Genomic DNA, 25,798 nt, shown 5'->3' on the forward strand with positions numbered 1-25,798 from the left:
AGAGCGATCGGCTGGCGACAAGGGAAACGCTGATCCGCAGCCAGAGAGAGCGGTCAGCTAGCGAAACGAGCGATCAAAAGAGCAAACGCAGATCCGCAGCCAGAGAAAGCGGTCTGAGTCAAATAGTTAGAAGCGCCTGTAGCCGCTTGTTAGCCCCGCTACGGGAAAGTGAAGCGCTGCAGCCGCAGCCGCTTACACTTGGCGCGAAATTCAAACGGTATCATTTGAATTTCGAGCCAGTAGGAATCACAGCACAGCGCTGTAGAGAGTCACTAACGCCCACTTTTTGGCGCGAATCAAGACACTCCAACGGCTAGCAGCCAACGTGGTAACCCAGAGAGAGAGAAAGAGGGTAGCAAAAACCTCTCCAGAGCTGATATCACTAGTACTCACGAGCGTTCGTAGTCCCAGAGAGATTTTTTCCGCAGGTAGCCCAGCCGTTCCAGCACCATGAGTTCCAATCCAGTATTCCCGGCGTTTAACGCCGTCAAATCACTACTTACGCCAGAGGCAGTGCTCATACACCGACCCCAACCTTCCTTTAGTACTGGCAGCAGACGCATCCCCTTTTGGAATTGGGGCGGTCCTTAGTCACTGACTCGCCAATGGCGCCGAGGCCCCCATCGCTTTTTTCTCCAGGACGCTCTCGGCCACGGAGCGAAATTACAGCCAAATAGACAAGGAAGCCCTAGCAGCTGTTGCAGCCGTGAAAAAGTTTCACGAATTCCTTTTGGCCACTTCTTCGAACTGGTCACCACCATAAGCCCCTCCTGGGCCTACTGGCCGGGCACAAACAGACACCTCAAGTCCTCTCCCCTCGGATGACAAGATGGACACTTTTCCTAGCGCCTACTCATACAAACTTATCCACCGCCCGGGCAAAACCCTATCCCACGCTGACGCGCTCAGTCGCTGCCCCTTACCCGCTCCGGCTGAAGACCCAGCTCCTGTCAATGCCATTTTTGAAATCACCCAGTTGGACCTGCCCATCACCGCCCTTGACATCGCCGCCAAAACCAAGGCAGACCAAACGCCGCCCAGGTGCTCGACTGGGTGAGGAGGGGTGGCCGGGAGGCAATGTTGATAACAAATTCGCACCCTTTAAGACTCGCATGCAGGAGCTGTCCAGTTTGCAGGGTTGTCTTCTGTGGGGCACTCGAGTGGTCATTCCGACCTCGCTGCGCACCCGAGTCCTGGAAGCGCTTGCACGAGGGACACCCCGGCATTGTGAGAATGAAGGCGTTGGCACGCAGCTACGTGTGGTGGCCGGGTCTAGACGAGGACATTGTCAATTGGGTAAGTTCCTGCAGCATTTGCCAGGAATCCCGTCCTGCTCCCCCATCGCCACCCCTACCAGATGGGAGAGCGCCAGCGCCCTGGTCTAGACTCCATATCGATCTGGCCGGCCCTGCATGGAAAGATGTTCCTAGTGGTCGTGGACGCTTATTCCAAGTGGATAGACGTGGCGCAGCTATCCACGACCACCACACTAGCAATCACCAACGTGTTAACGCGCCTGTTCGTTACACATGGACTACCCGACTCCTTGGTCTCCGATAATGGCCCACAGTTCGCATCAGTAGAATTCAGCCGTTTTGCAGCCAACCTAGGCATTCGCCACATTTTCACAGCCCCATTTCACCCTGCGAGTAATGGGTTGGCTGAAAGGGCCGCCAGGACCACCAAAGAGGCCCTCGCTAGGTTTGGCAGAGATGACTGGCACCACAAACTCTCACGGTTCCTGATGAGCCAGCACTCAACCCCTGTACAGTCACCAATAAGTCACCTGCGGAACTTCTGATGGGCCGCGCCTGAGGACTGTATTAGATAGACTGCACCCACAATACTGCCTGACTCTCCCCTCGCTTCCACTTCGGGGTTAGACATTTTGTGTTACAGGAGCCGATATTCGCAAGGAATTTCGCTGGGGACCCACTTTGGATTCCGGCGAGGTCATCGCCGTCACCGGGCCGAGATCGTATAGAGTAAGGCTGGAGGATGGTCGCGTCTGGAGGAGACACATAGACCAACTCAGAAGGCGCCTCAGCAACCTCGCAAACAAGAATCCAGAGTCTCCAGTCGAAGGGGAACCATCTCATCCGCCACCCAGCTACACCGCACCCAGTGACCAGTCTGCGCCAGCGGTCATTCCAGTCAGCCCAAACTCGGACGACAGTGCCCAGAGAGTTGACCAACCGGATCCAACCCTCGAGAGTTTGACCCCAGAAACCAACCCGGTGGTTTCCGAGGATGCCCAGTCCAGAGAGAGTGTTGGCGACACTATGCCAGCTCAACCGTCACAGACTGATACCGAACAGTCAGACAATGTTCCTGAGTTGCGCCGCTCCGGGCGCCAACACAAACCCCCATCTACCTCAAGGACTATGCGTGTTCGCATCTGGGGGAAGGGGTGTTATGTCCTGAGGACTCAAGGAGTTCTCACTCAGGTCCACTCACTTTGTGTGGGCGTTATTCCCCCATTCCCCATTGGTTGGTTCTCCCCAGCAGCCAGCTATAAAAGCAGGCTGCGGGGTCCAACTGATGCTGATTGCTGTGAGCCAGTTCCAGGCTTGGCAAGCACGGTCAGCCCTTTATTTGTAAATAAAGTACTGTTGCACTCATGCTCTGGTTCAGCCTCTCATTGCTCAAACATAACAGAAACAAAACAAGGAAAGCGAGATGATATTTAGACACAGTAAGTAATCACTTAAAATATATGTGTTTTTTTAAAAAAATGACCTAATAAAACTCACAATGTCTTTATAATTGTAAAGTGGCAAGTTTGATCAAAAAATTGAATCTATGGAACAAATTTTTCAACAAAGTGGCCTGAGGGTGATACATGAATCAGAAGAAAATTTAGCATATTGAATCCCTGGTTTATGATTTCGTGTTAGTTTCATGTTAACAGTGTTATTAGAACTGACAAATAATAAAAGAAATAACATGCTGCAAATAAAATTGCAGATTAGCATTTTAATAACATTGGTATTATAGATGTAAGTCTTAAAGCATCGACTTTCATGTTCCTATATCTCACCATCCAGTTCTTTTAAGTACTTCATAAATATTCCTATTATTGGTGTAAATAAGAAAAGGGATACATAAAAGTTATGCTTTCTTCTATTTCCAAAAAATGGCATTGGGCGTATTAATGGCTTTGTTGTTGTTCTTATCTGCAAGGTCTCTTATAACCTAGTTGCTTCTTTATTCAGTATATCACCTTCTGATCCCATCGCTAAACCCTCAGTGTCAGATTTCCTTAGTGATCAGGCCCGTCTTTCTACATAATTCACTGAGGCTGAAATTCAGACTGAAAACAGTTAAATTTGTCATGAGTCCAGAAGGACAGGGAAACATCCCTTGCTGATGAAATAAAATGGTAAGTTGAATTTAAGTTTTTAAATGATTAAATTACATGGCAATATTTTATCTATGGTGTACATGAAGAACAGATGGTGGCCTGTCATATTCATCCGGAGATTAGATAGATAAAATCTAGGCCTTATGTTAGCCTCCACCTGTTCTAGGATTTATTTATCAGCAAAGAATAACAGGTTACAGAATGTAGACAAATACTTGCGGGGGCGGGGGGGATTAAAATATATCTTAAAAACTCTATAATTAATGCAATCGGGAAAGGTTTCTATGAACTATTTCCAACTCATGGCAGCTAAATATTATAAGGGAATATAAAGTTCATTGGATAAAAAGAGAATTAATCATCTCTTCCCCCGTTATAAATATTAGCAGTAACTACTAATAAATAACAGCAGGTGTTATAATAATAATAAATAACACAGGATAAGCAGCAAAATACAAGGGAATTTGAAATAGTGGTTTGGCTTGTTTGTTTTTACAGTTGTCAGTGGCAATTCTGCATTTTGTATGAAAGTAGTTTATTCTGCACACTGGCAAGGTGTTAATTTTGAACCAATCAAAAAGTCAGTTAAAAGAGAATTTACAATCAGAGAAATATAACACAAATCCTTTATTTCCAATGCATTCAGGATTAATTGTTTTCTTTAAAACAAAACAATGTTTCTGTCTATATTAGTTTTAATGAACAGGTACGATTCATTTTCCAACTTTTGGGCAGGGTCTTATTATACATCTTCCAAATATTCTCATTTTATTTTATTGTGTTACGTATTTGGGAAAAGGTGAAGAATAGTTCCACTGGACTGTATATCTTTTATATTTTATTTTAATAAGGAATTTTTTTAAAATAAAAACACATTTGCTATTTCAAACTTTGCTAACATGTATATAATTTTAAGATAGCAATCTCCATAATTTTCCTCCATACTTTCCTTCATGGCCATACCATCAGAGAACAGAATGCTATGGGCATTCTACTGAGGAAATTATATGCACTGTGTGTCTTCCTTGTTTTTAATTAACCCTAAACATTGCATACAGTAATTACTCATAGTATCTAATTATATTTTTGAGTGATTTGTTTGTTGCTATTGTTAATGAGGATGAAGATTTCAAAGATCTCGATACACAGTATGTCCATTTTATTTTAGGTTAAAACCTTATTCCAAAGTAATCAGGGTGGATTATTATAACTATTGTGGGGAATTAGAGGGGCTGCTAAGAATAATTGTCTATGATCAGCTTACACTGAAAAAAAATGGTTGGTATAATTTTATGTTGGTTTAAAGTTTGTAATATACTCTTGGGACATTATTTAGAAAAGCTCATACTGAACCTATAAATTAGTTTTATTTTTGCTCCTTCCTTCCTTCCTTCCTTCCTTCCTTCCTTCCTTCCTTCCTTCCTTCCTTCCTTCCTTCCTTCCAAAATTCAAAGGATCACCTTCATTTTCCTCCTGTCCTCCATTTTATGCATATTGACATTGAAATATAAGCTGCACTTGCTTCATCCGGAGTGTTTCCTGGAAACCTGGGATTTAAATGATTTGAGCATTTATCTATCATTTCAGAGTATCATGCCAAATGAATACTACTGTGTCACTCTGAAACAGACAGTTATCTTGGGGACTTACTTATTAATGTGAAAGTTTACACATGGTTTTGAAAGTCCCTAGTCCTTTTGCATGATTAACAATAAAATAAACTGCAACCATGCCAGTGGGTTTATTTCCAGAGGTTTTGTCCAACCAGTAAGATCACACAAAATGGAAGTGCTCTGGGTTCCCTCAACTGAACACTGTCACATGATGGGACCATAGAAGTGGTCCTTCTTTGTCACAGTGCCTAGCCTTCAGAATAGCACCCCCCCCCAAGATCTACATGGCTTCCATGTAGGACGCCATCGCAGTTGAAAACGGAGCTTGGGAGCCCATTTTCACTGGCAGAGTACTTGGGCCACCACAGGTGCCCCCAACATGAGTGACGTTGAGCTGGCCATGCCCACACTGGCCATGCCCACCCCAGTCCCCGAGGTCAGACACAACCCTGATACGTCCTTCAATGAAATCACCCCTATTCTAGACTTTAAAAAAGCTTTTCCTAAACAATAATTTCTGTATATCTCCAAGGCCATCTTCTTTATCTCTACAATAGACTGGAATAACAGAATCTTCTTACTCTGCTTCTGCTATATTTCCCCTCCCTCTTATATTCAATGAATCAGGGAGGTGTTTGCCCAAGTCACTGCCAAATATTATATTGTTTCCCAAGGCTTAAATAAGTTTTCAGCTTTTTGCAGATAACAAGGTTTGCATATTATTGCGAAAGTCAAACATTCTTATCTTTGTTATCTCAATAAATAAAGTGTGGTTCTATTCTTCTTGTAGAGTTGAAGTTTTGGTTTGGTCTACCTAATGGCATTGATTCCTATGTTGAAGTAGGGAGGCTTGATGTAGCCTGTCCAGGTCAAAATTCTTCATTGTTAAAAGTTACTACTTTAATTAACTCAATTCCTTGAGTGTTTGAGTGACATTAGTTACAATTTGAGGTCAATGTGGCTAGAATACAATGTATAATATGACGCATCTCCATTACAGTGAAATTTTAAAATGCAAATGATTTGCTCCTGCCCAATCTATTTATCTTTATATATGGACTCTTTGGGTGTTTTGCAGAAAAGCTTAAAATGCCCTTCTTAACAAATACACTTCAACCCTGATACAATACTCCAAAATCTCAAATAACATGATTTGATCTAATTGTTTCAAAATTTGCTAAATTAGAAACACAGATCTTAAACAATATTCTTGGTGAGATTTGGTTTTGGGGTTCCCTTGTTTTTCAAATAATACTCTTTACATTTCCTTCCTTTTCTTTTTCCTTTTCCTTTTCCTTTCCCTTTTCTTTTTCCTTTTCCTTTTCTCATGGTATCACATATGTGTGGGGATACAAAAATGCCAAAAATAAGTTTTCTGAGTTTTGATAGTAAGCTCAGATTGGTATTAATGTAGCTATAGGCTGGAAACTATGCTCCCAGTTTTTTTTTTAAGTGGTGCCAATTATGTCTACCTCCTAAACTCTTTTAAGACAAGTTCAACAATTTTGATTTGTAGAATCATTGTTTTCATACATAATCACTGCTGGTAGGAGAATATTTATTAAATGGTATATATGTCACCATGCACTCATGAGAGAGGCAAAGACATGATGATTTCATTTCTGCCATTATATATAGGTGTTGCCATCTCACAGAGATTTACTGATTACAAACCAGTTGTATTTTGCCATTCAAATGATTGGCATCAGGCCTCAAAAACTGGAAGCTAACTTGACTTCAGAGAATACTCAGTATGCATACACAGAGTTAGATACACAAACAAACAACTATATCAACCAAATCCTTCTTGATTTGTCAATCCTAAACATTCTGTAGAGAAAGGGAAAGAAAGAAACAACTATTTATGATTCCTTCTCCACCCCAGACTAAAATTTGTAATGGCATTGTTTTACACTGCAAGCCTTCAGTCATTTTGTATAAAATCACTTTTATAAGGTTAACAAATCAAATGGACAGATGATCAATGTCAGACCTATTGAGAAACTGCCTGTGCAAACAGAATACAATATTAGCTTCAAGTCTATCACTCAAGGCATTGATTTCCATGTGTATATTAATGCACAACTTGGATATGTCTTGTAAAAGTGACCTTGATCTTAAAATGCATTGAAAGATGAGTTTCTCATTAAACTCTGAAAGATATTTAAAGTTCATAACTATTAATATATCTTGAGCATTTTCAAGATTAGCACAATTTATTGCAGCAATTCTAAAACAAAATATTTGTTTAAAGGTAAATTTAGTAAAAAAGAAAAACAACACAGACACTTACACACACACACATATAATGTGTGTCTGTATAATATGCAATGTAAGAAAAATTAAAATAACAAAAACATTTCAAATATGTGTGGTAAAAGAAAAAATTATAATGAAGAATATCATATAAATTGGGTTATTATATTAATACATGTGTACTTAACCAAGAATGCAAAGATTTTTGTCAATTCTAAATCCAAAATGGTTTTTGTTCTGCAGGGCATAATATGCATAGGTCATACATACTTATTAGATTTTCTTAAATTTATCCTTCATTTATAGAATTTTTATATTTCTTGTTGGTTGTATGTGGAGTACATTTTCAGTGAGTGAACAGTCATGTTATTAACTTTAACTATACACAAATCTCTTTCTTCCTATACTATACTATATTATTATTGTTGTTGTTGTTGTTGTTGTACACACAAATGACAATAATCACAGCAGACGAGATAACCATGCTGGGTTTCGTATCACAAATCACTAGTCGAACACTTCCCAAGTGTTAAGGACTGCGTGATGTATCGGCAGATTATGTGAACAGATCCCAGCAGCACCCAGTGTGCCAAGTACCACTGGAACCACCTGCACTGGTTTATGCCAGAGTCTCTGCGGTTCAATTCTCAAGTCCTGATATCTGGTGACTTTTTCAAGTTGTTTCTCATCGATTCTGCTATTGCCAGGTACCACACCTTTTTCTTCTCCACAATCGTGATATCCAGGTTATTGTGTTTCAGAACTTTGTCAGTCTGTATTTGGAAGTCCCACAGTAGTTTTGCATGCTCATTTTCGACCACTTTTTCAGGCTTATGATCCCACCAGTTCTTTGCTACAGGCAGATGGTAGTTGTGACACAAGTTCCAGTGGACCATCTGAGCGACTGTGTTGTGACATTGTTTGTAGTCAGTCTGAGCTATTGTCTTGCAACAGCTCAGTATGTGATCAATGGTTTAATCCGCTTCTTTGCAGAGTCTGCATTTGGGGTCATCAGCAGATTTTTCTATTCTGGCTTTGATTACATTTGTTCTGATGGCTTGTTCTTGAGCAGCAAGAATCAGGCCTTCTGTTTCTTTCTACAGTGTTCTGTTGGTCAGCCATAACCAGGTATTTTCCTTATCTACTTTTCCTTGGATCTTTTCAAGGAACTGTCCATGCAGTGCTTTGTTACACCAGCTGTCAGCCCGAGTTTGCATTGCTGTTTTTCTATATTGATTCTTGGTTTGCTGCACTTTGAGCAGCTTCCTCTTGTTGACCTCCATCAAAGCTGGTTCAACACTGTCTTTCACATAATCTGCCAGAGCGTGCTTCTCTTCTTGGACTGTCTGCTTCACTTGCAAAAGTCCTCTGACACCTGCTTTTCTGGGCAAATATAACCTGTTGACATCACTACACAGGTGTAGCGCATAATGTATGGTCACCAGTTTTCCTGTTTTCCTATCCAAGCTGTCCAGCTCTGCCTGTGTCCAGTTTATGATTCCAGCAGTATATCTGATGACGGGTATGCCCAGGTATTTATAGCCTTGATAGTGTTACTGCCATTCAGTTTGCTTTTTAGATGTTTTCTGACACTTTGTGTATATTCTTTGCTGACCACATTTTTCACTTGCCCATGCTTGATATTATCCAGCTGCAGTATGCCCACGTATTTGTAGGCTTTGGGTTGGTGGCACTTGATGGTTTGTCCATTGGGCATTTCAATTCCATCACTTTCTACAATCTTCCCTTTCTTCAGTGCCACTGTGGTGCATTTGTCCAGGCTGAACTCCATGCTGATGTCAGTGTTGAAAATTCGAACTGTATTGGACAGTGACTTGATTTCAATTTCTGATTTTCCATATAACTTCAGATCATCCATGTACAGCAGGTGAGAGATTTTCTGTGAATTTTTAGCAGTTTGATAACCCAGGTTAGTTTTTTGTAAAATTATTGACAGGTGGGGTCATGGCGATGATGAACAGCAGAGGTGACAAAGAATCACCCTGGAAAATCCCTCTTTTGATGTTGACCAGTCCGTAGCTTTCACTTCCAATAAACAGTTCTGTTTTCCAGTGCTTCATTGCATTTGCAGTGAAAGTACCAATGCACTTGCATATTCCGATGACATTCAGGCACTTGATGATCCAGCTGTGTGGTAGTGAATCAGATTCTTTCTTGTAGTCAACCCAAGTTGTATGCAGATTTGTTTTTTGACTTTTGCAGTTCTCTAAAATCATTTTGTCGATCAGGAGCTGATCTTTTGTGCCTCTGCTTCCTTGTTTGTTTCCTTTCTGCTCTACTGGCAAGATGTTATTTGCTTCTAAGTAGTCCTGGATCCTGTCAGCTATGATGCCAGTCAGCAGCTTGAACATGGTTGGCAGACACGTTATTGGCCTGTAATTTGCAGGTGTTGCCCCTTTTGCTGGATCCTTCTGTATCAAGTAGGTTTTCACAGCTGTTAATCATTCACTGATGTTTCCTGTCTGCAGCATCTCATTGAATTGTTCGGCTATTTTTCTGTGCAGGCTGATCAGGTATTTGAGCCAAAAGCCATGCAGTTGATCATTGCCAGGCGATATCCAGTTCCTGACTTTTTTCACCCTGTTGCTTATCATTTCAGTAGTTATTTCTAGTTGGTCCATTTTGTTATTGGAGAATTTAGTCTCAAAGTCTTTGATCCACCCAGCATTTTTGTTGTAACATTTCTCGGTCTCCCATAGGTCTTTCCAAAACTGAGTAGTTGCCGTTTTTTCAGGTTTTTCAATTTTCGTATTCCCTGTCTGATTCAGACTCTGATAGAACTGTCTTTGGTCTGATTGGAACAATTGATTTTGTTTGTACTGGATGACTCTGGCTTCGTATCTTTCAATTTTTCATGATGTTGCTGTTATCTGCTGCTTCACAATTTCCAATGCTTTGTCATTTTTTTCTTGTGCTGAGCCCATATTTTTTTATCAGATGTTTCTTGATTTTGCTGTTCTTCAGTTTTTTCTCCTGTAAATGCTTCAAGTTACTTGCATCTGCTTGCAGGGTCTTGATTTTCAACTCCAACCTGATTTTCCACTGTGGTTTTCTAGTCGATTTTCTAGGGAGCTGCGGCTGTTGAATCCCCAGTTCTTCTGTTACTATGACTGCTGTACTGTAGGGAAGCTGATTTGTTTGTTCAATTGATATTATCTGGACTGCTGCAAGTGCCTAGTTCACATCTATCAATGGTGCCAAATATTTTCTAGGCACAGTCTTCAATGTTGGAAGCCTTCTTTTTGCACTTGTTGCAGTGTGTGCCAAGATTTTAGCTTTCCCTTCTTGCTGCCTGGCATTGAGCACTCCTGGTGTTTCAGTGATGACTTCAGGCCCTTGCTGATCCTGTTTTTGCAAAATATCTGCATTTTCTTCGAATTCAGGCTGTTCAGTTGCTCCAGATGTTATTGGAGTATTTTCTGCTGCCACTTCAGCAGTCTGCTGTTCAGCAGTCTGTATTCCCGTTTCACAATTTTTCCATATTTCTTCAAGTTCGACTTCACTGAACACTTCGTTCTAAATGATGAATCATCACTGATAGGCTAATCATAATTCAGTTATCCTTGAGCCTGGATATTCTTGTTTCTATAACTTGTACATCCTTTTTTGGTAGCCTCGTTTTTCTGGTTCTGCTTTGTAGTAGCATTTCATTGCAGTGCATTTCTCTGACATGATGTATTTCTGTTGCTTCTGAGGTTGTTCAGCTTCCAGTAGCCCTGCAGGCCCATGCCCTGGTTGCTCAGCTTTGGGACCCATGGCCTGTAACCCACTTGTCGATGGATGCCCAGGTTCCCCAGCACCCGACATGGTCCTTGTTAACCCAGGAGACGACCAAGCCGGTATAGGCTTCGTTCGGTTGTGTTTCACCATGATTTATTGCATGGATTGTTGGGTGCACTCAGTTCTACTCCTCGGCCTAGAACTCTCTGACATGGTTGGACTTGCTGGTAGTTTGTACTACCACCAGCACAGCTCTCATTGGAACAGTTAAACCCCCCGCCACACCAAGGCAGCAACCCGTGGGGTATTATTATTATTATTATTATTATTATTATTATTATTATTATTATTATTATTATTATTATTTATACCAAAATGTGAAATCATAGCGATCAATTCTCTACTTGGTGGTAGTTTATGCATCAGAGGTTCTTCCCCAAAACCTAGGATGTTGTAATGTATTTTGTGTGCAAATCCAAGCAGTGTGGCCTTTTGTAGTTGACAGATGGATTTTTTTTTCCAATTCACATGTTTTCTAAATAGTCAAAATCTTTTGATATGACATCCAGTGTGCCAATAACCATTGGTACTATCATGGCCAGTTTATGCCACAATCTTTCCATTTTGATTTTTCAGATCTTGATACATTCAGATCCTCTCCAATTCTTTCTCTTCTATTGTCTCCTGGTATTGTAGTTCATGTCAAGTGTTTCCTCTGTATTTCCAACTGCTGTTATCCGAATTTCTTCTACTATTATTTTGGACCTGATTATTATTATTATTTAACCAATTTGTATTCTTTAGGGCCTTAGGGCCTTATAAAAGGCCGACAGGGTTGGGGCCAACCTAATGCTTTGAATGGAACAAATGGATTCTAATGCTTAAACAGTAAGTAACCTAAGAAGTTGAGAAGAACAGACAAAGTAGGCGTCAGTAATCATTTCAATCTTTTCCAAAAGTTTTAAATTGAATTTGAAATGGCCATTGCATTCTTTCTCTCTGTAAGCAATGCTATTGCCTATTCAACAAAAAGTCTAATGCTAATTCAATTTGCACTTATCTTTTTAAAAATGTCCCCATAAGACTAATTGCTTTAGTTGAAAGGATTTGAAGTCATGTTTTAAAAATGATATGCCTACATCTTAAACATGATGTGTTTCTCTTGTGTAGCTTAGCTAATTCTACAGTTCTTTTCATAGTTAAATGACTGACCATATTGCTGGGTAGCATATATAAAATTAAAAATACTACACATTCATATTAATATTATAAACTTTAAAATTATTAAACACAGAAAAGTAAAGCAAAATAAGAAAGACATTGGGCCAAGAGAAGACATCAATTACACCAGAGCCATCTAAGTGTTTTGACAATCCTTTGGTGTCTCCAGGCCTGATGACACAACCAACTCTCGAAAGAAAGTTAAAAGGGATGAAGCCAGCCTCACTATGGAGGGCAAGGATGTTCCACAAATTGGGGGACACAGCAGAAAGTCCATTTAGGGCATGTCAAAAGAATCTCCCTATTTGACTGGACGTGTAGCATGCTGCCTCTGCTGGATCTGGTGGGAGAGGCAGATGTAATAGAGGAGAGGCAGTCCCTCAAATAACCTCATACTCCTTCTCTAAAATTATTAACATTAAAATAAATAAAGCAGATCTGTAGCGTTTTCTTTTCTAATTTTTGTAGTCTCTATTTTTTGAGTGTTGTGTTTTTTAGTTTTTTTTTAAGTACAGTTGCTATGTTTATAAAATGGTGTTCGATATAACATCAAGCTGAAGTTCTGCTTGATTTTTATCTTGAAAGTACTTTTTAATTCTTCTGAAATTTTATCCTTATCCTAACTATTAAACAATATCAAAGGATTCAATCCCCATTTAAACTGTAATGAGGTGAAGAAAGTGGGCTATAGAGATGTAATAAAAATGGAGTATGATTAGAAGTTGTCATTCTCCCAGCTGAAGATATAGTTATCCATGCTCATCACTCTATTCACCTTCAAGGCAAGGAACATTATGCAGCAATCTTAAAAAGAATAAAAATATTTAACGGACCAATTAAAACAAACAAACAAATGATCTAAGAAATAAGAGCAGGGAATCTAACAAAATCTAATTCACAATTCTATGTGAATTCTCCATATCTTTCTTTGTGTACCTTCATTGTTTCTACCATACCTGTATATGTATTCATATACTACCATTTCTTCTTTGTTGTATAACAAATGAATAGTATGTTTATTATCTGCACTTGAGTAGATATTTTAATAGGCTGAATAAGATATAGTCTTTAACAGTTGAAATACTTGTACATCAAGGATCAATAAGCTGAGGAGTTTTACAAATTGAGGGTTTCTATCTTTAAATTTCTGTATGTCTAAATGTCCAGTTTTTTTTTAATGGCACCTGTTTTTATAAAAGCACACATTTCAATATTTTGCCAGAGTTCAGGCTATAAAATATCCATAGGCTTAGTTTCCTTTTCCTTTACTTTAGTCATTCAGAGCCAAGATCCAGGTGAAATATCTTCTAATTTTGCTTGCCTATAATTTTCAATATATAAAAACCTAGGTAAATGCAACACATTTCATTCATTTCAAAATGTCCATTAGTTTTATCTAAATCTATTTTTGACACTGATAATGTATCTCGAGTTACTGCCATCAGACATTTTATAATTTACTCATTTTTATTAGTATTACTATTAAGGGTTTGATATCCATGTTAGAACTTTAGCTGCCATCATTTCTATTATGATATGTTAAAGAAAAATAGGTCAGATGTTTCTTATTTTAATAGTACTAGCTCAATTTTCTTGTTTTGTATTGCCTATTTAGGAATCAATGAGACATAGCATCTTTTTACAATTGAGTCTAAATTTCGGTAGGTTCTCTCTTCTGTCATTATATCTTGTTCCATATTATAAATTATATTTTGAACAGTCAGGCATTATCACTGCAGAGACCTTCCCAGACTGGTATGATTTAAAAATAGGACAACTGAAACTCTTGAAGAAAAGTCAATTAAGAGGGTAGAAGGGAACTGTAAAAAAAAAAAAAAAAGTCGCTATGATGTACACCACTATTACATGTGCCTTTGAAAATAACCTTTTTGAGGGAACTTCAAAAGCTCAGCTTGTACTAACTCTTCCTGCTGAGTTCTTTAGAACCCCTAGCTGAAGCAATATAATGTGAGCAACTATATATCGCTATCCAATCTTATCTTAGGTTTGGTGTCTGCAAATGGTGCCTCAATTTTTAAATAACTGAAGAAAGATTTTTGAATTCATGGAAAGGAAAAAAGGGAATCTCCATATGTCTCATTAAATGTGATTCTTATCCCTGTGAAAGTATATGATCAAATCCCTCAAGCATATCTATATTAGTTCACATCATTGTCCTAAGTTCAGATTGTCTCATTTTATATTTGTGAGATGCACTGGAATTTACAGACTGATTTATGTCACGGATGTTGTAACTTCAGTACATATTTAGATTGTTAGATTGAAAGATTCTAAGTGCAGATTTGAAGGGGTTTGATCTAATGTAAATAATTTACACTTTGAATACACTTTAGAAAATAGAATAGAATAACAAAGTTGGAAGGGATATTGGAGATCTTCTAGTCCAACCCCCTGCTTAGGCAGGATACCCTATACCATTTCAGACAAATGGTTATCCAATCTCTTCTTAAAAACTTCCAGTGTTGGAGCATTCACAGCTTATGGAGGCAAGTTGTTCCACTGATTAATTGTTCTAACTGTCAGGAAATTTCTCCTTAGTTCTAAGTTGCTTCTCTCCTTGATTAGTTTCCACCCATTGCTTCTTGTCCTGTATAGGTCATAGTAAGATTAAAATGGACTTGCTATACTTGTGGAATTTTAAATTGTACTTTAATGGTATAATAAAGGAAGACACATTTTCCTTTGTACATTACAAATAGTTGGCCACCATGCTTGCTATAATATATATTCTAAGTGTAATGTGTGGAATATAAACCTGTGGTTTTCTTCAGGGGAAGAACATATTACCTTATGCCCTCAAATAGCTTTGTGTGCCTGTCTGTCTATCTATCTATCTATCTATCTATCTATCTATCTATCTATCTATCTATCTATCTATCTATCTATCATCCATCCAGATGCACATTTCCCCCAAAAGAGACTCTGGGTGGTGCACAATGATAAATAAAACAGTCAGTATAAAACAGATAAAAATCAAATAAGCCACAGTAACAATCCACATTAAAAATACTATCTCTGGACAAAGAGAAGACAAAACTGGCCCCTTCGGTGATGGAACTATGAAGACAAATATCTGATTCCTGGGAGCATCAGGCTTGGCACCAGGCTTTGAGGGTCTTTCAAAAAATAAAAATGGGTGGGGCCAATCTAATTTCAGGGTGAAATATGTTTCATAAAGTGGATTCCACAGCAGAGAAGGACTTAGCAGATGTAGGTTGCCAGCAAATGGTATCTGCAGCATGCTTGCTCCATGAGATCTAATGAAATGGATTGCTGTAACTGGGGAGAAGAGGCCCCTCTGATAGCCCAGGCCCATGTCATGAAGGGCTTTAAAAGTTAAAGCCAGCATCTTGAGAGACTTCCGGTTGCAGCGCTGCAGCGGGGTGGAGAGAAAAGAGCAAGCTCTGCTCTCTCATCCCCTATCTGCGTGTTTGGAGGCCCCGGTGAGGGGCACGTAGACCCTGGAGGGGAAGACGAAGGTGTGAGGAAGCCCAAGGAGAAGTTTGACAGTGGCGGTGGTTGACAGCTTCGAGAGAGACCCCATTTGCTCTGACATGTGAGTGATCGGCCATCTCAATGGCAGACCGAAGTCGCAGCGCTTTAGCTCAATGAGGAAGATACCAGAGCATGAACAGCATTTTTGGCATCAATTGACGGATTGAACTTGGAGTGAAGGAAGTGGAAAGTGAAAGTCAAGGAGAGAAATAACACAGAGAGATGGCAGAACCGTGAGTCTTAAATAAGAGGATGGAAGCCCGAAGGGAAATGGTGATCTGGCTGTGAAAGCAAGGAACTCTTAAGACAGAGATCAAAGCCGATTTAGTTGATTAAAGATTGACTGGTGTTTTGGACTTGTTCTGAAAAACTTGGAGTTGATTTAGACTGATTATCTAGGAATTTGGAGTTTAACCTGAAGGATCTGTGACTTATAAAAGAAAAAGAACAGTGGAAAAAAAGTAAGAGACAGGACTAAACCCAAGAACGGAAGTGACATTTTGAGATTATACAGAGAGAAGAGAAGCTGATGTAACAGACTGTGACTAAACAAAACGTGAACGGACAAGGAAAGGAAAGTGATTGAATACTACTGGACTTCTTTTCATAGAATATAATTAATGAAATAACATTTTGATTAAGGTTTGATTGAATTTATTAAGAATTTAAAAGTTTAAATGACATGAAACTGTGAAAACTGGTGAAATACTATTTTGATGATTATTGATTGATTGATTACTAACAACTAATGAAATAAGTAAGGTCATATAAAGAAGAAGTGGAATATAGAATTGTTTAAAGGAAACCGAACTTTACAATTAAAGATAAAGAATACAGTTGATATACCATAATATAGTTATATAAAATAGTTGCATAAGAATAATTTACAGCAAGTATATTTTAGGATATTATATTACACGCTTTTTCTCTTTTCTCTCTCAGTTTGACATTATCCTTCCTGTCATCCCTTTTGCTCTCTCCCTCTTTTATCTTCTTTAATTTTGGTGATTCAGTTAGTTTCAGATTCTATAAAAGATTGAATCAAATCTGAATAATTTAGAATATCATAAGTGGGAAAAGGTATTTGTATTCTAAGGGAAACTACTGAAGAGAACTAATAACAAAAGAAAAATTAAATAGTGAATGGTAAAGTGGGAAGATATCTACAATAAAGTTAGGAATATGACCAGTACTTGCAGCGAACCTGAAAGGGAAAAAAAACGATGTTTGTTTTTTTTCCATGTCATCAATGTCTATTGCATCTCCAGCGGGCCAAAAAACAACAGAAGGAATGTTGAATATGGAAAAGATGAGCAATGCAGCCAACATGTAGACGATGCAAGCAACATTAACAGCTATTCAGGAAATGGTGCTTAAAATGCAGGGAACAATGGTTAATAACCATACAGATATGAAGACGGAAATGGGAGAAATGAAGGTTAAGATTCAAAATTTAGAGGAGAAGATGGGAACAATCCAACAGACACTGAAGAAGAATGAACAAAGAATAAAGAATATAGAAACTAAAGCTGAACAAACAGATAAGAGATTGGAAGGGATGAATAGGAAAGTAATAGAGATTAACAGAGACTTAGAAGATTTGATTATCCATCTTGAAATGGAATGTGCAGCATTCTATTTGAAGTTCCAAAATGTATTGGAATCCAAAGATGAAGACCTGGGAAACATAATGTCCCCCTTAATAGCAGAGGCATTCAAAGGGACCAACAGGAAATAGTGAAAGAATTAGGTGAGGTCTACGAATCCATACAAACTATGCCAGATGAAACAAGCTGCCTAGAGAGGTCCACATCAGGTTCACCAGAAAAAATGTAAGAGATATTGTATATAGAATCACAAAGAACAAGCTGATGGTGTATAAAGAAAAAGAGATCACGACCCTGAAACAAATTTCAAGGTGGGTAAGAGAGTTGAGGAAGGACTACAGATCTCTGGCTGTACTCTTGAATAAACAAAACATCTGGTTCTGATTGCTGGTCCCTGAAGGAGTGGCAAGAAAGAGTAAAAATTGATAGTATTGAAAAGCTGCAAGAACTTTACGATCAGTTGATGGAAAAAGAGGAAGAGGGGAGCAGCAAAGAAGAGTCAGAAAGCAAGAGTTAGGAGGACCAACAAGAAGATCAGCAACAGGGAATACAGGAAACAGACCAAGAAGAGAGAGGCAATGAAAAGAGAGAATACCCAAGGAGAGAAGGACTAAGAATAAGACCCCCAAGGAGAAGGAAGAACAAAGAGAAGTTTTAGGTAGACTCAGAATTAACAATGGACAAAGAGATTAAATTACTCTCAATAAACATCAATGGATTAAACTCCCAGATTAAGAGGAAACAAATATTAACCAAATTAACTAAACAAAATGTTGATATTATATGCCTACAAGAGGTACATATCCAAAAACAGCATAAAAAATATCTAGAATATCCCAACTTGGGTGTATTATTTACAGCACTGGCAGATCAAAAGAAAAGGGGGGTAGTGTTAGGAATATAAGTCACCTAACAGGTATTTGGGTAGAAATATATAAACCAGGATAAACATTTTAAAACTGTATCTTTAAGAAAATGCAAAACTGTAATTAGGTGTGGTTTCTCAAACGGCCATAAGATGGAGCCAGAAACCTGGTTTGTCTTAGTCTGAGTCTCAGAAGAGCGTGTGAGTGTATCTCTTTTTCCTTCTGTTGGAAAGTATTGACGTTCCTCCATTTTTCCTAATTGACTGATATTTCTGGATTTGATGTAAGTCTGATACTGAACTGTTTTTGACACTGGACTTTGTTACTGAATTAATCCTGGATTGAAAAAACTGACTGATTTACCTGTGAATGACTTTGGATTGCTTGTTTGGACTTTGCTTAACGTTTCTGGAAGTAAAAACCTACATTTACTGTGCAGTGTATCTATGTGCTGTATGTGTATTATTCAAACACTACTCTCAAATACGTCTCCCTGTATGCGCTCATTCTCTTAACGGGGAATTACCTCAACAGGTAGCAATTTATGTAAAAAAAGGGATAAATGCAAAAAAAAATCTATGCAGATGAAAAAGGCAGAATTTTAATGATACAAATTAATTCACATCAAAAACAATTACTATTAGTGGGGATATATGCCCCTAATGATAGCCAGAAGAAGTTTTATAAGGGACTGTATGATAAAATAATTAGTGTAGGTGAAGAAAATATTTGCTTGATAGGGGATTTTAATGCCATTGTTGATGTTAAAAAAGACTATATTAGTATGGAAGGGACTAGGAAGAATAAAAAAGAGGATTCTACCCAAAAAAATTTTTGATTTAACACACAAGACCAATTTGGAAGATATATGGAGGAAGAGGAATCCAAATGAGAAGAAATATGCGTTTTATTCTAGTCCACAAAAATTATTGTCCAGAATCGATATAATATGGGTTAATGGGGCAATCGAGAAAGACATTAGTGAAGTAGAGATAATGCCTAATATATGGGCTGACCATAGCCTGGTTAAAATTACACGGAAAGGACATAGTAAAAGGAAAAGGAGATGGATATTAAATTCACAAATAACAAAGGAAAAAGAATATATCTCAAGAATCAAAAATGAGTTACAAACATTCTTTAAGGTTAATCTAAAACGACATACTAGTTTACAAAATATATGGGACACTACAAAGGCTTTCATGAGAGGCATATCAATAGCCTATATAGCTAAGAAAAATAAAGAAAAATGGAAGAAACAGAACGAATTACAAGAAAGGATTAAAAAAATTGATGAAGCTCCAAAAAGACCCCCCAAAATATGGAAGTTAAGAAAGAAATAGGGAAGATTAGAGATGGACAGATATTGAGGAAAATGCACGTAACTTAAAAACTCTTAAACATAATTTCTTTGAATCAGCAAATAAACCAGGAAGGTGGTTGTCCCATAAATTAAAAATAGAGAAAGAGAAAAGACTAATTCAGCAACTCAAGGATGAAGAACGGACAGTGTATTTTGAAATTGCAGATTTTGAAATTGCAAAAAGTGTGAGACAAGGGTGTCCACTATCGCCTCTGTTATTTATCTTGTCTTTAGAAGTGTTGCTAGCTGCAACCAGACAAAACCCAGAGATTTATGGAATTAAGATTAGAAAAGAGGAGTATAAAGTTCAGGCATTTGCCGATGATTTGGTATTTATAGTGGAATATCCAATGAATTCGGGACCAATATTGTTGCAACAAATAGAAAAATTTGAGGAAGCAGCAGGATTTAAAATAAATAAAAATAAAACTAAGCTGATAGTCAAAAACTGTACAACAAAACAGAAAGTAAAATTAGAAAACATAATGGGACTGCAAATACTAAAAAAGGCGAAATACATGGGAATTTGGATATCAACCGGATGTTCATCATTAAAAGAGGACAATTATGTTAAACTGATTAAGCAAATCAGAAAAGAATTGGAATTATGAGCTAAATTGAAACTGTCTATATTAGGAAGAATAGCAACGTTGAAAATGAATACTTTACCAAAACTAATATATCTATTCCAAATGATTCCAATTAAATTAGGGAAATCTTTTTTTATAGAACTAAATAAAATGACATCCAAGTTTGTCTGGTTGGGCAAGCGGCCACGTATTAAAATGAAACTATTACAAGATAATAGGAGCAGAGGTGGTCTCGGACTACCAGAATGGGAGCTTTATTACCAGGCAGCGGTGTTGAGTTGGATTAAGGATTGGATTAAATTAAGAGACAAGAGAATCTTAACATTAGAAGGACATGACCTCTTGATAGGTTGGCATGCATTTTTGTGGGAAAATAAAAGTAATATGCATACCTATTTCAATCAACACCTAATAAGAGACTCATTGATTACAATTTGAAAAAAAAAAATCAAAGGTAAACACTATACAGAAATCCCACGATGGCTGTCAACCATGGAAGCCATAATACATCCAAATAGATTAGACCTACGGAAAATGGTAAGCTGTGAAGAACTATTAGATAGTCAAGGGAAATGAAAATCAAATCAAGAACCGAAGGAAAATGGAATTATAATTGATTGGTGGCCATATTTGCAAATTCAAAATAAATATAAAAAAGACTCAAAAGATTTTGGATTTGACAAAGGGCAGAACCAACTAGATAAAATATTAATGGTACCAGAACAAAAACTTATAACTAAAATATATAAATATTTATTAGATTTTAAAATGGAAGAGGAAATAGTCAAAAGTACAATGATTGCATGAGCACAGAGTTTTGGATACACTATAGAATTAGAGGAATGGGAGAAAATATGGAATATAAACTATAAATTAATGGCATCTGCAGCATACAAAGAAAACATATATAAAATGTTTTATAGATGGTATTTAGTCCCAACAAGATTGGCAAAAATCTACCCCAACATGAGTCCTAAATGTTGGAAGTGCAAAAAAGTTGATGGTACATCTTATCACATGTGGTGGATGTGCCCCGAGGCCAGGACATACTGGATTCAAATTAAAAATTGGTTAAAAAAGATCACTAGCTATCAGATTGAGCTCAGACCGGAATCCTTCCTATTAGGAATCATTAAAGAAAGACTACCAAAAGAAGTAAAATACCTAGTGTTACATATTATAACAGCTGCCAGAATAGCCTTTGCACAGGTATGGAAAACACCAAATACCCCCAATGAAGAACTAATAATACACAAAGTAACAGAAAGTGCTGAGATGAATATGCTAACAATGAAATTGAAAGAAAAAGATGACTGAATTCTTTACAATTTGGAACAATTGGTATAAATGGCTAACAAACAGAACCAAGAAGTGAGACAAAAATGTTAATTGAAACAACCCTTAAGAAAGTAAAATAAAATTTTGTAAACTATATAAAGATATAAGAATAGTAATTATAGCTAAAGATATTATTTAATAGTAGATAAACGTAATATAATGTATTATGTTATTTAAACCAAAATCTTGTATAGATGCCAAGAACATTGTTGATATCATGATGTTTTATGGTGTAAAAAAAAAAGCCAGCACCTTGAATTGAATTCAGAAGCAAACTGGCAGACAATGCAGCTTGTGGAGCAGAGGTGTAACATGCAATGCTCTTAGAGTACACATAACTGCCCCTGCTGCCACATTCTGTACCAACTGAAGCTTCAGATACTCTTTAAGGGCAGCCTCCTATAGAGTGCATTGCATTAGTCCAATTTGCAAAACTTTAACTTAAGTTATTTATTGAACAATTCAGATGAAAGGAATAATAGGAATCAGAGGAAAGTTACAGTAATTTGATTGATTACCTGATATTCGAGCAATAGAGATAGTAGTATGGATGGATGCTAGTAAAATATAGATAGTAGTGAAGCTAAAAAATACAACAAAATATTGTATAGGATGAGAATTTGTGAATCAAGTCAGTGTTAAAAGCACAGGTTTTCATATCCTACTCCATTACTTTACTTTTTTATTATATATTTTGCTTATTTATTTTTCACATTCTGAACCACCCATCTCTCCCCTCATACACATACACACAAGCACAGTACAGACCCAGAAAGAAAGTTTGATCTATAACCACATGCATTTTAAAACCTTATTACCGCTACTATTATCCCTCATACCTGTATATTTATTACAGTATCCCCAAATATATTTTCTTTTTGCTTCATCCATCTTGTGTTTGCTTTTTGGCACAGATTTTTATAGAAAAATGTTTAGCTTGACAGACAAGATAAGTAAGAATAAGTTGTAAAATCACTCCAACAATCAAAAGAGAACAGGTGATGAAGGCACTTTAAAACAGAATAAAACATTACATTTATGCTTGAAGGCAACAGCAGCAAATATAACAACTATTCGCTTTTGTTCATTTAAATAAAGGAAGTGAGGATTTGCACCAGATGTGTCAGCTTTATCAAGTTAGGCTTTTCATCTCTTATCTCACATTATGCTAAACTAAATTAAACAGCTTCATCCACAGCCACCAATTTGCATAAGTAGCCGTCTTTATCACATTTACTACCATTTCTTTCAATGTACCCTAATTCACTGAGCTAAAACCGAGTCTTTTCCCTGTGATTGATACGATATTTCCAAATAGTCATTTTCCTTATGGCATTTAAAAAGGACAGCGGATGACGGTATCAAGATTATTAGGACAGGAAGTTTAATTTTGTACCATGTCAAAACCCTCGCTGTAATTTCCATCACAAAAAGGTTGCATGTGGTGTGATTGCCTTTTCTCATTACAGTCATTGTCAAAAGAATAAGATTTTGAATTTAATTGGCTAGAGGAGTTCATGGAGTAGAATTCTATAATAAGCAACCATTATTAGCATTCACAGTCATTCTGTAAATATTTTAATATTTCGATCCTCCTCCTGTGTCTGAGAAGCATCTTACCTGCAGAAATCATGATAAAAGCAAGAAAGATAATATAATATTGTCCAGGTATTGCAAACATAACCCATATTTTCTTGTAATGAGAAAGGTTCACAAACTTTTAAGTTCCACTGTATCTGTAGTGAATCACAATAGTCTGTCTTTAGCAGCACCATACCAGAAATATTTTTGAATCACCATTATTTTCTTAAATGCTGAAATAAGTACAATCCATTAACTATTGTATACTTCATTGTTTTCTTGTTATGGTAAAGCAGTGTGGCAAAATACATCTTTTTTTCAGATATCTTGATTTGCCACAAAGTACCAGGAATTTAACAGCAGGAGTATCTACATTTAAAAGAAATTCATAGATTGAAATAAAACAAAGGTGACATTTAAAAAAAACCTCAAAGAACAAAACAAAAAATCCAAATGGAAATTAGAATTACTTCACCACAAGAGACCTTTACTTCATATCACAGCCCTTAGTTTCGATGAGTGAGGCAGTGAGGAGGAAACCACACAATTAGTCACACCAGTGTGACAGCAAACCTTTTGGTGTTACTGCTGTGCTTAGGAAGAACCTATGGAAAAATGTCTCTTATGATGAGTTCTGGCATCAGCATATAACATTTTCTGGCAACTGATGGAGCCCCAGCAGGTTAGCAGTATCTACTGCTGACCCCTGTCCTTGCATTCCAGAACAGTTTAATGAATCACCTTCAAGAGAACAGCAGTATCCCAAGAGCTGCTTCTTACACAGTGTGCCTATGTAATACACTTTCTCTCCAGCAAATAGTGCATCAATTTAAGTGGATGCCCTGACAGACAGTTAATCATTCCTTGCTCTGTATTCATTTAGCAATGAACAATCCATTTTAATTGTTAACTTAATTTGTACAACTGGCTACTTAAAAAGAGTCTTCCAAAAATGATGTTCATCATAAAAGGAAAGTATCATAAACCATCCGTCCAAATTTGCTATCAGAATGTAAACATGTTCCCTTTTCAGCCTATCTTTTGAAAGAGTGCTGCAACCAAAGATTAATGAGAAGTTAAAGTAGACAAGGTATGTTTTTCTCTTGATTTTTTTTTCTAATTTACTACAGATCCTGAGAGTTCTCGGTCAATATCTTTTTGTTGTTTGTCAATATCTGTTTGATATAGATGGTCTGAAGTGGTGTAGTTGTGCATGTTCAACAGTAACTTCATGTTCCAAAGTTCTTAAATAATGCCAGAAGATAGAGTGGCCATATAGAGAAAGTGAAGGTCATAGACTTTTGAAAGCATTTTTCCCCTATACAGAATCTAAACTTACTTTCTAAGGAAAGAAGGGTATGCTAAAGGTTACTAATGAAATCCTTGGTGTCTCTAGCTAGAAAAACCACAGCCAAAGATTCCTGCTGTCAATCAAACTAGATAATACTGGATTAGTACGACAGACCATCTGCTTACCATAAAGACATTTTTTATGATACTTTCTTTAGGGGAATCTTAATAATCTAGAAATCTGAAAATAGCAAATCTATGCAGCAGTAAATGACACAGTGCTACAACCTATGGGGAAAGGTATCCGTTCTTTTGGATGATCAGATACATGATATGAACAGCTTTGCAGAAGTGATTAACTCTGTGCAAAACCAGAAGAGAGGATTTCACTTCAAATAAGGTTCTATTGAAGAAAACCTTCAAACTAAGGAATCTGCATTCTCATTTCTAATAATAAAGTAAGGGGATCAATTTGTTTATTTTACTCATAGAACATAGAATAATAGAGTTGGGAATGACCTTGGAGGTCTTCTAGTTCAACCCTCTGCTTCGAGCAAGAAACCCTATACCATTTCAGATAAATGTTTGCCCAGTCCCTTTTTGAAAGCCTCCCAGTGATGGAGCATTTACAAGTTCTGAAGGCAGGCTATTCCATTGGTTGATTGCTCTCACTGTTAGGAAATTTCTCCTTAGTTCTAAGTTGCTTCTTTCCTTGGTTAGTTTCCATCTATTGTTTCTCATCTTGCCTTTTGGTGCTTTGGAAAATAGTTTGACCTTTTGTAGGAGACGTCAAATATTGGTACTTTACAAATACTTGTGCTCAACTTTACAATCTTTCTCAGCCTTCTATTGAAGAAGATAGACAGAAACTTATTTGATGAGCGTGATGAAAGAAGACTGAGATATGTTTCTGGGCTAGATAGCTCTGGCAAATACTGCAGAGTTCCCTTCAGATTGCAACAAAACTCTTCATTCCAGTGTGTCCATGCTAAAACTCTTCCAAGCTAGAGTTACCAGATGTCTGGCAGGAAGAGAACATGCATTCCTTTTTCTCCTCATATCTCTATCCAGCAGGCATAGCTTTAATATCAAATATTGTCCAACTTTTTGACTAGCTCTGCCTGAACAGCTTTTCTCCACTTCCCGAATATGTGCTTATTGCAAGTTAACAAGCTAATTAGTTGATTAATACTGCTGCTGCCTGAAATTGACAAGACCTTAATGAGACACTGAAAGCTTTTTTGCTTCTCAACTGTCTTTAGCAATTTCCTGTAACTGAAAAAAAAATATTTCTGATGCGGGAAAAAGTACTTTCATATGCATACATACATGTACTTTCATACAAACAAATAATAAATTTTTGGTTGTTATTGTGGATGCAAAGAAAGTTAAACAGTACGTCCTCTTTTTCCCCAAGCGACTTCCATTCCAATTGTCCACAACCTTGTTTGC

At 37.4% G+C, this 25,798-nt stretch overlaps 1 protein-coding gene across 1 annotated transcript in view; it reads left to right on the top strand.

The window, feature by feature from the left end:
• The first annotated feature begins 3,274 nt into the window (after positions 1–3,274).
• LOC113455276 (protein eyes shut homolog) overlaps positions 3,275–25,798 on the top strand; it is a 214,301-nt gene continuing 191,777 nt past the window's right edge. The window contains exon 1 of the mRNA XM_087915874.1: positions 3,275–3,382. Within this exon, the coding sequence (XP_087772000.1) occupies positions 3,380–3,382 (3 nt within the window). The 5' untranslated portion in view covers positions 3,275–3,379. The remainder of the gene's footprint in view (positions 3,383–25,798) is intronic.

This window comes from Pseudonaja textilis, chromosome 1, assembly GCF_049901715.1.
Source record: "Pseudonaja textilis isolate UNSWEBS1 chromosome 1, rPseTex1.2, whole genome shotgun sequence".
In the NCBI taxonomy this organism is placed as follows: Eukaryota; Metazoa; Chordata; class Lepidosauria; order Squamata; family Elapidae; genus Pseudonaja; species Pseudonaja textilis.